At 36.6% G+C, this 11,167-nt stretch overlaps 2 protein-coding genes across 2 annotated transcripts; both read left to right on the top strand.

The window, feature by feature from the left end:
* Nucleotides 1-543: 543 nt before the first annotated feature.
* On the top strand, nt 544-7,514 carry LOC107711672 (protein zyg-11 homolog). Its single transcript, XM_016516692.1, has 8 exons — nt 544-813; nt 2,075-2,240; nt 2,315-2,968; nt 3,311-3,429; nt 5,749-5,889; nt 6,936-7,112; nt 7,348-7,412; nt 7,508-7,514. The coding sequence occupies exons 1-8, from the start codon at nt 811-813 to the stop codon at nt 7,512-7,514; spliced, it is 1,332 nt and encodes a 443-aa protein (XP_016372178.1). The 5' UTR covers nt 544-810.
* Nucleotides 7,515-7,693: 179 nt separating this feature from the next.
* On the top strand, nt 7,694-10,282 carry LOC107711686 (protein zyg-11 homolog). Its single transcript, XM_016516704.1, has 3 exons — nt 7,694-7,812; nt 8,780-8,941; nt 10,133-10,282. Exons 1-3 carry the CDS (start codon nt 7,729-7,731, stop codon nt 10,211-10,213), a joined length of 327 nt encoding a protein of 108 aa, XP_016372190.1. The 5' UTR covers nt 7,694-7,728; the 3' UTR covers nt 10,214-10,282.
* Nucleotides 10,283-11,167: the final 885 nt, after the last annotated feature.

Raw genomic sequence — 11,167 nt, 5'->3', positions numbered from 1 at the left:
TTTTGTACATAAAATACTATAGGCTTTTTCAGTCTTTCTACTTCAAAATGTCAGATTCAGTCCAATGTGTTACTTGCTGTTTCATAACTATTTGTGAAATGAATTTGTGAAACTAGCCATTTCTGAGTAAAAAAATTGTTTCAAAGTACTTTTTTCCCCAATGTAAAATATTACATTACTTAGATACTTACATTACTTATTACATTATATTACTAGTCATTCTTTTAATAGCATTACTGTATGATAGCGGAAGTTAAAAGCGAGCTCTATTTTTAAATGTACTGTTTTATTGTGACAACACTAAAAGTAGTAACCAGTATTTTAAAGAAATTATGATTACAATGGTATATTTTGCTAAGGCGGCATCCACATTGCGTTTGTTTGTTATTAATTTGCTGCTTGCTGTATTTATGAAGAGCGGTTTTGATGACGTTTGACAAGCAACCAATCAAAAGTCTGCGCTAAGGGCTTATGTCCTGAAGACACGCCCACCGTAATAAACAGCCGTTCCGTACGTCCCTGAAGACACGCCCACCACGCGTGGTCAGCTGTCAAGACTCAAGATTGTTTACGTTACTCGTTAGTTTTTTTTTACTGACAAACAAACAGAAAGCGACAGTCGCGGTGTGAAAAACTCTCAAATGTACGCAAACTGGACTAGCAGTACTGTATTTGTCTTCCAAGAACAGCTCTTCTTCAAGAGCTCGACGTTAGCTGCAGTAATAAGATTATTCCTTTAGAAGAGAAAAGCTGGCCCACATGCTTTAGACAAGCCAGCTGAACACTGTCACCTGCTGCATCACGTTTATAATGGTGAGTTACTTTATATTCTGTTCACTAACAAACTACATGGCGTGCAAGAGATAAAGTGATCTAAATACTACTTTACTTTGGGCAAGTTTGAGCTCTGATTGAACTTATTATAAGAAAGGGAATTTTGCATGCATTTATTACGTGTAATCTTTCAGTTCCTCTTACAGTGTTTTACAACTGTGCAGACTATACCACAGTAAATACAGTAACCCCAAAAGTGCCAAATACCTAAATCATATTTCCAAATGTACAGTTGACATGCAATTTATATATATATATATATATATATTAGATAGACAGATATGTATATGTTGATATGTATATTTCAATATATACAAAAATGTCTAAAAAAATATTTGCTGAAATATGTTTTAAAATATATTTACATAAATCTATTTTATACATTTTCCACCTTTTCACCTTCTCTTTTATAGGTTTTGCCCATTTGTTGTATATTTTTGAAAATATATTTAATATATTAAGCATTTAAAAATATATGTTTTGCCCATCATATATTTATTTCCATGAAAATACATTAACATTTGTTGTCTGTAACATGTCAAGCATATGACACATTTGAATAAAAATAAATAAAGCCTAAATGTAGGCTAATGTAAAATTGGAAATGTATTTTCTTGACCCTGAAATGCATTTATAAATATATTTTGGTGTACAAAGGTTCAAAGTAAATATATTTTCACTTTCAAAAATATATTAGTGCTGTCAAACGATTAATCGCATCCAAATTAAAAGTTTTTGTTCACATAGTATATGTATGTGTACTGTGTATATATGTTATGTATATATATAAACACACACATGCATGTATACATTTAAGAAAAATATGTTACATTTATATATTAAATATATTTATTTATAATATAAATTATATGATTATAAATATATACATGTAAATGCATTTAAATATTTTCTAAATATATACTGTATGAGTGTGTATTATTTACATATATATAATAAATATACACAGTACACACATATATATTATGGAAACAGAAACTTTTTGGGGGGGGGATGCGATTAATCGCGATTAATCATATGACAGCACTAATATATATTTCATTAAGCTTCACAGTTCACAACATATATTTTGCGTTTATTTAAAATACATTTTGGCCAGGATAGATGATAGATAGATAGATGATAGATAGATGATAGATAGATAGATGATAATATTTATTTTTTATTTATGTATTTTATTTATTATATTATATATTATATCAGCATATTGATTTTGTTTCAGGATGAAGAAAGTCCTTCCTCCCTGACAGACATGAGCATGGCCTGGGTGTGTCACAACGTGGAAGTGCTTTGTGTTGCACAAGAGGACGGGTCACTGCACTTCCGCCACTGCCCTGTGTTTCCTCAAGAGCTGGCCGATCAGCTACTGCACAGAATGGCTGATGAGGGTACGATTGCTCGCTATAACCCGTTTAGTTGCATGCAAGATCTGTTACATGATGTTCTGATCTGTTCCTCTCAGGTGTCCTCAATGACAGAACCGTAGGCATCTTCCAGAATCTGGAGCACCTGCGTTTGCGCCGCGCGTTCATCCAGTCCTCGCAGCTCTCAGCCGAGGCCTTCAGACTTTCGCTCTGCCCTCACAAGCTCCAAGAGCTCAATGCTTCACATATACACAGCAGCATCACGATCTCAGATGTTCTCCGCAGTCTCGCCTCCAACAAGCTCTGCAGACAGTGCCTCCAGACACTGCTGATGGACGGCTTGCGTCTGTACGGGGAAGCAGGGGAGGAGTCGCTGCAGGCCTCCTTTAACATGCTCCGGGGCTTGAAGAAGCTCTCGCTGGCCTGGACGGACCTGGATGACAGAGGTCTGGAGGATATCTGTGCCATTCCCATGCTGGAGAGCTTGGATGTCTCTGGCACGAACATCACGGATCTCACACCTCTGTTGAATTGTCAGTCACGGCTTCTGTCGCTGACTGCGCATGGGCTTCAGAAGTTGGAGATGCCAACCTCCAGCTTCATCTTAGTGCTCTCCAAGCTGCACCTGCTGAGGCACCTGGACATCTCTAATGACAGGCTGGTAATGGACAGAGACAATTTGGTGCAGCAGCTGCTAGAGCGCCCGGGGATCCTTCCGCAGCTCGTGTCGCTGGATGTGTCGGGCTGGAGAGGTGCGAGCGACGCTGCCATCCACCTGGATGACAGAGGTCTGGGGGATATCTGTGCCATTCCCATGCTGGAGAGCTTGGATGTCTCTGGCACGAACATCACGGATCTCACACCTCTGTTGAATTGTCAGTCACGGCTTCTGTCGCTGACTGCGCATGGGCTTCAGAAGTTGGAGATGCCAACCTCCAGCTTCATCTTAGTGCTCTCCAAGCTGCACCTGCTGAGGCACCTGGACATCTCTAATGACAGGCTGGTAAGGGACAGAGACAATTTGGTGCAGCAGCTGCTAGAGCGCCCGGGGATCCTTCCGCAGCTCGTGTCGCTGGATGTGTCGGGCTGGAGAGGTGTGAGCGACGCTGCCATCCAAGCCTCTGTGGAGGATCGGCCAGGACTGAGGTTCATCGGCCTGCTGGGCACTGCTGCAGGAGGCTCCGAGCTGCTGCGTGGAGATGGACATCTGAAGGTAAGAGTTTTCTTTCACACTCACTGACTGAAAATCAGGGGTCATGAATTGAGAAATCGAATTTTCCCTGATCTTTTGATATAAGAGGTCATTTGTAAGTTTTCAGCTTTCATTGCTGGGCTTCGGACTGCGCCTAAAATGATTGCATTTGCAACCAAAAACATTAAGTTGCGAATGATATTTTGCTGAGATATAGATTTACGTGTTATGATTTCAAAATTTGCATGTAACAGGGTTTCTGCGGGTCTTAAAATGTATTAATTCGCCCTTCCACAAATTAAGGCCTAAAAAAGTCTTAAATCAGAGCAGAAAGCCTTAAATTCATGAAAATGAATCTCTTCCTTCCTCTTTTTGTTTTCTAGTTCAAATATCTAAACATCCTTAAATCAAGATACTTTTATTTGAGATGTAAATTGAACATATGAAGTCTTGTTTTTAAGAGAAACTGATCAAAATTAAGTGAGTTTATGCTTAAAACAAGAACAAACATCTGTCAATGCCGAATGAAAACTTGTTTTCCCTTTGAATTAAGTCGATTTTTCGAAGCCCATTGGCAGATATTTGTTCTTCTTTTAATCATAAACTCACTTTTTTTTAAATTAATTTCTCTTAAAAACAAGACTTCTTATCTTATGTCATTTTGCTTTTCAAGTAAATGCATCTTGATTTAAGAATCTTTTGCACTGGAAAACAAGGCTTTTTAATTTTTTATGTATTTATTTATTTTGTGAAATGAATAAAAAATAATGGAGATCTATTGGAAGTTGTATGTTCAAACTTTGTTGCTTATACAAGACATTTACATTTAGAGACTATATTGGCGTATTGTGTTCCATTCAATTTATTCCTTAAATTTTCTTCTTAAAATTTTCTTCTTAAAAATGTACCTCCATAAAACCTGCAGAAACCCTAATGTAATGTCTTTTTACCTGCGTTTTCTGTGAGGGAGCAGCCAATCACATCATTTGTAACCCTGGACCACAAAACCAGTCATAAGGGTCCATTTTTTTTAAAATTTAGATTTATACACCATCTCAAAGCTGAATAAATAAGCTTTCCATTGATGTATGGTTTGTTATGATTGGACGAGATACAACTATTTGAAAATATGGAATCTGAGGGTGCAAAAAAATCAAAATATTGAGAAAATCATCTTTAAAGTTGTCCAGATGAAGTTCTTAGCAATGCATAGTACTAATCAAAAATTAAGTTTTGATATATTTACGGTAGGAAATTTACTAAATATCTTTATGGAACATGATCTTTACTTAATATCCTAATGATTTTTGGCATAAAAGAAAAATCAGTAATTTTGACCCATACAATGTATTTTTGGCTATTGCTACAAATATACCCCAGCGACTTAAGACTGCTTTTGTGCTCCAGGGTCACATTTGTTGTTTTAACGTAATGAAGTGAGACGTAGCGCACAAAGTCATTTCACTGAGTTTGAGCGCCAAAATACTCACAGGGAAGCAAAGATTAGCTTTCTGCCTCAGAAAAACATATCAAAATAGAAAATATTAGATTTTTACCAGTGCTAATGGCACACCTGCTGAGACGAAAGCAGGCTCCGGTTGTGTCCGCTTGAGAGATATAGAAGACGACGGAGACACAGAGGATCATTTTTCAGTGTCAATAAATGAACACTCAAGTGAAAGTGCAGAAAGGCATTTTAAAAATGTTCGGATTCAAGAGTTTGCATGGCTCAGGTATGATCATCGCACACATATTTTATTAATATTTTGAATCAGTTTTTTTAACGTTTTACTTTTAATTTTAGTAAACGTAAATTTTGTTTTTGTCATTTTTAATAATTTTTATGTTTTTTTTTATGTCGTTTGTATTTTTTTTTTATTTCTTCAGTTATAGTTATATTTTAATACAGTAACTTAAAATGAGAAATGTTGCCTTGGCAACTACCTGAAATAAAAAAAATTCATTTTCAGTTAACATTTATTTTATTTCAAGTAACAAAAATGTTTTTAATGGTTTCTAGTTTCTGTTTTATATTTTTAAAACCAAAGACCCTGCAAAACTCATAGTAAAATTAAAAGTGCACCTCAGGAAACATTCTAAAATAAAACAAAAATGCAATTCATGACTGCTTTAATCTAATATGCAGTGCATGCAACTACTGATGGTAGAGCAGACAGTGAAGCACACTGGATCCACTGCGATTACTGTTTCAGATTTACAGTACCTGGAAGCTGAATGGAAAAATTTACATTTCACTGCCATCCTTTTAACCATGTGACAGTCAGAACTTCAGATTTTGCCAGGAGCTGCAAATACTTACTAATGTGTAAACACGTCCAGGTGGCCGGAGAGTCCAGTTTAACCCAGCTGTGTGAGGCCTTGAGGAGATACAGCGACCGAGAGAGTTTCATACGGGAGGTTCTTGCACATCTCTACAGTCACACCAGTGACATGGAAGAACCTCAGCCACACATTTTAAAGGTACGAAAATGTCTTCTCTAGCAGATGATAATCTGATGATCTGTAGCTGTGAACTAAAAATGACAAGGTTTGGCTGGTTTGTTACTAGGATCAGTGAAATATGAGTGTCAGTGATAAAGAAACAGAAAAATCTAGTTTAAAACTTTCTGAGAAATGCACGTTTTTGTAGTTATGTTGGTTTCAAATAATTTTTTTAATACCATTTTCACGAAAAAAGTTTGCAATATTTGAAAAAAAGTGCGGTAAAACGGACAATTCTTGAATCTTGAATACATGCAAGTTTACACATCTTGATCATTATTTTCAAAATATTAAGTTTTTTTTTTTTTTATATATCATGAATTCATAAATATCCTCACATTTTTGAAGCGTCACACCACATGACAACCTGAACTCACCTTGCCTTGTCATAAAAAGGTCAAATTATCTGATATTGACATTCATACACAGTCATGAGGGTTTGCATGAGTGTTGTTTATGATGGTTTTGTTTTGTTGTTTTCTGTATGTGGTTGCACCACATGAGTTTGTTGGTCGCACCATGTGACTTTGATTTGGCAGACAACAGTTTCTGAAATATTAATAAGCAGTGAAGCAGTTTTGTCAAAATATTTATTTTTCTATGAACTAAATAAGGTTTTCTTTTCAAGTATTTAAGTTTTTAATGAGGCTTTTTTCTTCTTCAAATTCGATCAACAATTTCTTTCAGAAATGAATGCACATCATATAGAAGAGGTTTGTCTGAAGCCATTCTATGTATGAATTGAATTGAATTTTATTGTTTTGAATAAATGAATAGATTCAGATAAAAATGAGTTTCATGCCATTGACCCGCTAGATTTTTGACACCACTAATTTTGTGTTGAGACATGCAAATAACTAACTGTAAGGGAAGTTTTTAAGATGGCATAGTTTAAATTACATCATAAACAATGCCCTAAAACTTCCCTTTATCGTAAAAGATCTTGGCTCTTTTTAAAAACGCATTGTTGTAGTGTGCTGCATGACATTTACATACAATGTCCAATGTGTCTGTTCCTGTTTCAGCTGGTATTGGCTGGAATGCGACACCACACTGATTCTCTGCACGTTCAGCTTGTGGCCTCTGCGTGTGTGTTTAACCTGACCGTACAGGAGCTGGTGCTGGGGATGCCCTTACGCCTGCTGGGAAATGTAGTTCAGCAGCTTCTTGCAGCCATGAAGAACTTCCCAAACCACGAGCAGGTATATCCATCCGAAATGGTTTGCACGATAAAGATTAAAGGGATGGTTCACCCAAAAATGAGAATTCTCTCATCATTTACCTCTATGAGTTTCTTTCTTCTGTTGAACACAAGAGAAGATATTTTGAAGAATGTTGGTAACCAAACAGCTGCTGGTGTCCACTGACTTCCACAGTATGTCTTTTTCCTCTATGGTCCTAGTACCCATATTTAAACCATTTTCTTTCTGCTTTTAGTTGCAGAAGAATTGCCTGCTTACTCTTTGCAGTGATCATATCTTACAGGTCGTCCCATTTGACAGGTCAGTCCACACACATTTCCTCAGTGCACTTGTTACTGTACATTGTTGGAGTGGCTTAACGCCGTCTTGACCCCTGTTCATCTATGCACAATCAGCTTGTAACACTCCAAAGAGAAAGGAAAACTTGAAATCGCATCATACGACCCCTTTAAATGAATTCAAAAGTACTGTAAAAAGAAAAAAAACTAGTATTCATGTAATAAAAAAGTAGTGAGTGACGTATATGCAATATGCAAATATATCGCCATGGACTTTTAAGATCTGCTTATGTGAAACAAAAATCGATTATATCATTTTCATCTTTGGGACATTATTAATGAGTAAAAGGCTCTCTCACACTTCATTGCAGTTGAGCACAGAAGAGATCGCAGAATTGGGAGCAGAGGCGTTTATAATGAAGGTAAATGCTTTTTTTTTTTTTTTTACACAAGGGGTTTTATTTGCTGTTGCTGTTTTTAAACATAGTGCTGTGCTGAAAATCCTTTACCTAACTGGTCAAAAATGACCGGCCTTTTATCTCTAATGACGAAAATCTTGATTAAAAAGATTGAATCCAATATTTGGTAATAATATAGCATAAGATATTTATTAGCAATTTTTTGTAGACTGGTCATTTTTGACTGTTGACGTCGCAAGTATAACAAGGGGAAAAAAATCCTCAAAAAAAGTACAAAAACTATCAAAAAAAAGAAAAAAAACCTTGGAAGTTCATATACCATGTGTGAGCAAAAATCAGTAGATTTTAGTCCAATGCAATAATATTACCTAGCATTTCTGGGAAAGAGAAAATCCTCTCCGGGTCAAAATGACCAGAACACAGCGTGAGGGTTAAATGGTAATCAAAATCAGAGTTTGTGGTTTTTAGTTCATGTCTGTTAGCTTTAAAGCCATCTCAATACTAGTGTATCCCAGGAAGCTGACAAAATAGCTCAGAAAATATATGCATTTTACAGTCTTTCTCATAAGGTTAAATCGACCAAACATATTCAGGACTTGTACACAGTGTCAAATAAAATTGTTCGTCCAATAAAATATCGAATGGGAAAGTCCCTCCACCTAATACTGCCTGTCTATTAATAGCAAATAGAAAGTCATCCCAGACTGTAATGCAATCTTAAGTTATTAAAAAAAGCACAGGCATTTAATAAGTCCCACCCCATTTATTTCAGCAAATACATCAGCACAGGTTCTTCAAACCATTTTTAACATGGCCTCACGCTACCATACTGTCACATGCAGTGTGTTCTCTCCGCTCCCTAAAAGTATTATAGGATATGTGAATGGTTAATGATTCTATTGTAAATGACTGAATGGACAGATGAGTAGACCAAACCAATGCATTTATTCTCCTCTCTGTGGAAGTAAAGCAGTTGCTGAGTATCGTCCAGCAGAAGGCCTCTCTGGGTGTAGTGGACTCCACTCTGAAGTTTGCATTGAGTGCTCTGTGGAACTTGACAGATGAGACGCCCACCGCGTGTCGCCATTTCATTCAGTGCCAAGGAATAGAGCTCTACATGGAGCTGCTGGAGGTGAACACACACACACACATAGCTAAAGGCTGGAATATACTACACTACATTTTTGCCAGATTTGAGATTTCATAGAAAATCGTGTAGTGTATGATGGACAGTGGACACAGACTCTGATTCCATCCATTCAAGGGATATCAAACGCTTTATATTTTGAGCCCATTTTAGAACACATATTGTCATGCTTAAAAAACTGCCCTTATATTGTTTACATTTGTCATGTGTCTAGTAGCAGCAAGGCACGTGTTTCTCAGAGCTGTTGAAAAAGAGAGTTGTGACCATAGATATATATAAGTAGATGCCTCATTCGACAGCTCCAAGCACGTAGATGCACGTCCGCCATCTTTAACGGTCAACTTGACGTCATTCACCATAATAATCAATTAATATTTGAAGACGCCACAATCCTGCACAGCCGATGGTTGTCAAAACTGCCGGGATTTAAATTCCCGAAGAAACAAGATAACCTTTCACAGGTGAGAATGCGAGAGAGGGGCGGAACCATAGATATGTAAGGATTGTGGCATCTTCGAATATTCATTGATTATTATGGTGAATGACATCAAGTTGACCCTTCCAATATGGAGGACGGCTTACGTATAGTGGCCCATAGAAACAGTCTTTTTTGTTGTGTTCAGAACAAGTTTAAAGTTCGGTAGTGTGTGATCTGCAGTCGTTTAGTGCACGATCCCCAATTTTTCATCTGTAACTTATTTACAAAGTCAGCAGGTGATGTCTGGTGTTTTAAAATCTCTTCAGACTTTAAAAGTCGTGTAGTGTAGTCTAGCCTTTACATGCACAGTTTGGCACATCTGAAGTTTAAACAATAGCAATTTAAACAAAGATTCTTGCACTTAAAGGGATAGTTCATCCAAAAAAATTTTTTATTTTTAATTTTCTCACCCTCATGTCATTCCAGACCAGTATGACTTTATTTATTCTGTGAAACACTAAAGAAGATATTTTGAATAATGTTAGTAACCAAACCATTTCAGTTACCATTGACTTCCATTGTATGGACTGAGACATTTATTAAAATATCTTCCTTTTGTGTTCCACAGAAGACAAGGTTTGGAATGACATGAGGTCGAGTAATTGGTCACAGAATTAAAATTTTTGGGTGAACTATCCCTTTAAGTGGTTGTTAATTACCTGTATCTTCTCATCACTCTCTTCTCTTCTCCTCCACAGTCTTATTATTCCGAGTCCTCCATCCAGCAAAAGCTCCTGGGCCTTTTGGTAAATGTGTTTTATGTGTTATATGTTTGGTAAATGTATTTTTTTACCATGTTATATGGTAAAATTGGTGGAAAGTAATAGATTAATTACAAAGTAAACGCCTCACCCACTCTGACATGACCACTTTTGGTCACATACAAGTCTAAATTGACTTAAAATGACTCATCATGCAGTGTTGAGCAAGATGAACAATAGTTAATTGTAACAAATAAAGTATCATGAGTTACTCAGAATATGCTTTTTACAGTTTTATTGTAGTTATTCGTTTTGAAGTCATTTTAAAAATGTTTAGAAATGCATAAATGTGATAAAACATTGTAGTATGGTATGTTAATATTGTAGTATTGGTTGCTTGTTGATAGTGTAAGGTAAGTGGTACAGTGGAGATCAAAATTAGAGAACAACCTACAATTTCCTACATTTCAAAGTCACTGCTTGGGCCTATTTAAAATTATCCTAACAGGAGTAGAAGGGCAGTTTTTTAAGCATATTTCATAAATTAATTGTATTCTGAAGCACAGTATAAAAAGCTTAAAGGGGTCATATGATGCGATTTCAATTTTTCTTTTCTCTTTGGAGTGTTACAAGCTCTTGGTGCATAAAGAAGATCTGTAAAGTTGCAAAGACTAAAGTCTCAAATCCAAAGAGATATTCTTTATAAAAGTTAAGAGTCAGCCACGCCTACCTAAAACGGCTCATTCGAACACGCCCCCACATATCTACGTCACGATGTGGGAAGATTTGCATAACACCGCCCAAATGTTCACGCAAAGAAAGAAAGCGTAACTTTTATTCTCGCTGTAGTATTGTTGCCGCCGCCGCCATGTCGAGAAGGCGCTGTGTGTTTCGTTGTGAAAGCGAAACTACTTTGTTTGGCCTTCCAAAAGAGGACGATATCCGAAATCAGTGGTTAAGTTGTATTTACAACACTGTTCCAGAACACTTCAACCAAATATTCAGATGTGTGCAGTGCATTTTATGGAGGAC

Source organism: Sinocyclocheilus rhinocerous, unplaced genomic scaffold, assembly GCF_001515625.1.
Source record: "Sinocyclocheilus rhinocerous isolate Xijiao unplaced genomic scaffold, SAMN03320098_v1.1 scaffold807, whole genome shotgun sequence".
Classification (NCBI taxonomy): Eukaryota; Metazoa; Chordata; class Actinopteri; order Cypriniformes; family Cyprinidae; genus Sinocyclocheilus; species Sinocyclocheilus rhinocerous.
Note: the sequence above shows the minus strand (reverse complement) of the source record. Positions and strands in the feature narration are given on the sequence as shown.

Bases quoted from the DNA above. Each gene is read 5' to 3' on its own strand.
- LOC107711672 (XM_016516692.1), top strand. The intron at 2,969-3,310 runs GTGCGAGCGACG...CGGGCTGGAGAG, and splicing joins GGATGTGTCGGGCTGGAGAG to GTGTGAGCGACGCTGCCATC. The intron at 3,430-5,748 runs GTAAGAGTTTTC...AAACACGTCCAG, and splicing joins GTGGAGATGGACATCTGAAG to GTGGCCGGAGAGTCCAGTTT.
- LOC107711686 (XM_016516704.1), top strand. From the start codon at position 7,729: ATGAGTAAAAGGCTCTCTCACACTTCATTGCAGTTGAGCACAGAAGAG. The intron at 7,813-8,779 runs GTAAATGCTTTT...GTGGAAGTAAAG, and splicing joins CAGAGGCGTTTATAATGAAG to CAGTTGCTGAGTATCGTCCA. The intron at 8,942-10,132 runs GTGAACACACAC...TCTCCTCCACAG, and splicing joins TCTACATGGAGCTGCTGGAG to TCTTATTATTCCGAGTCCTC.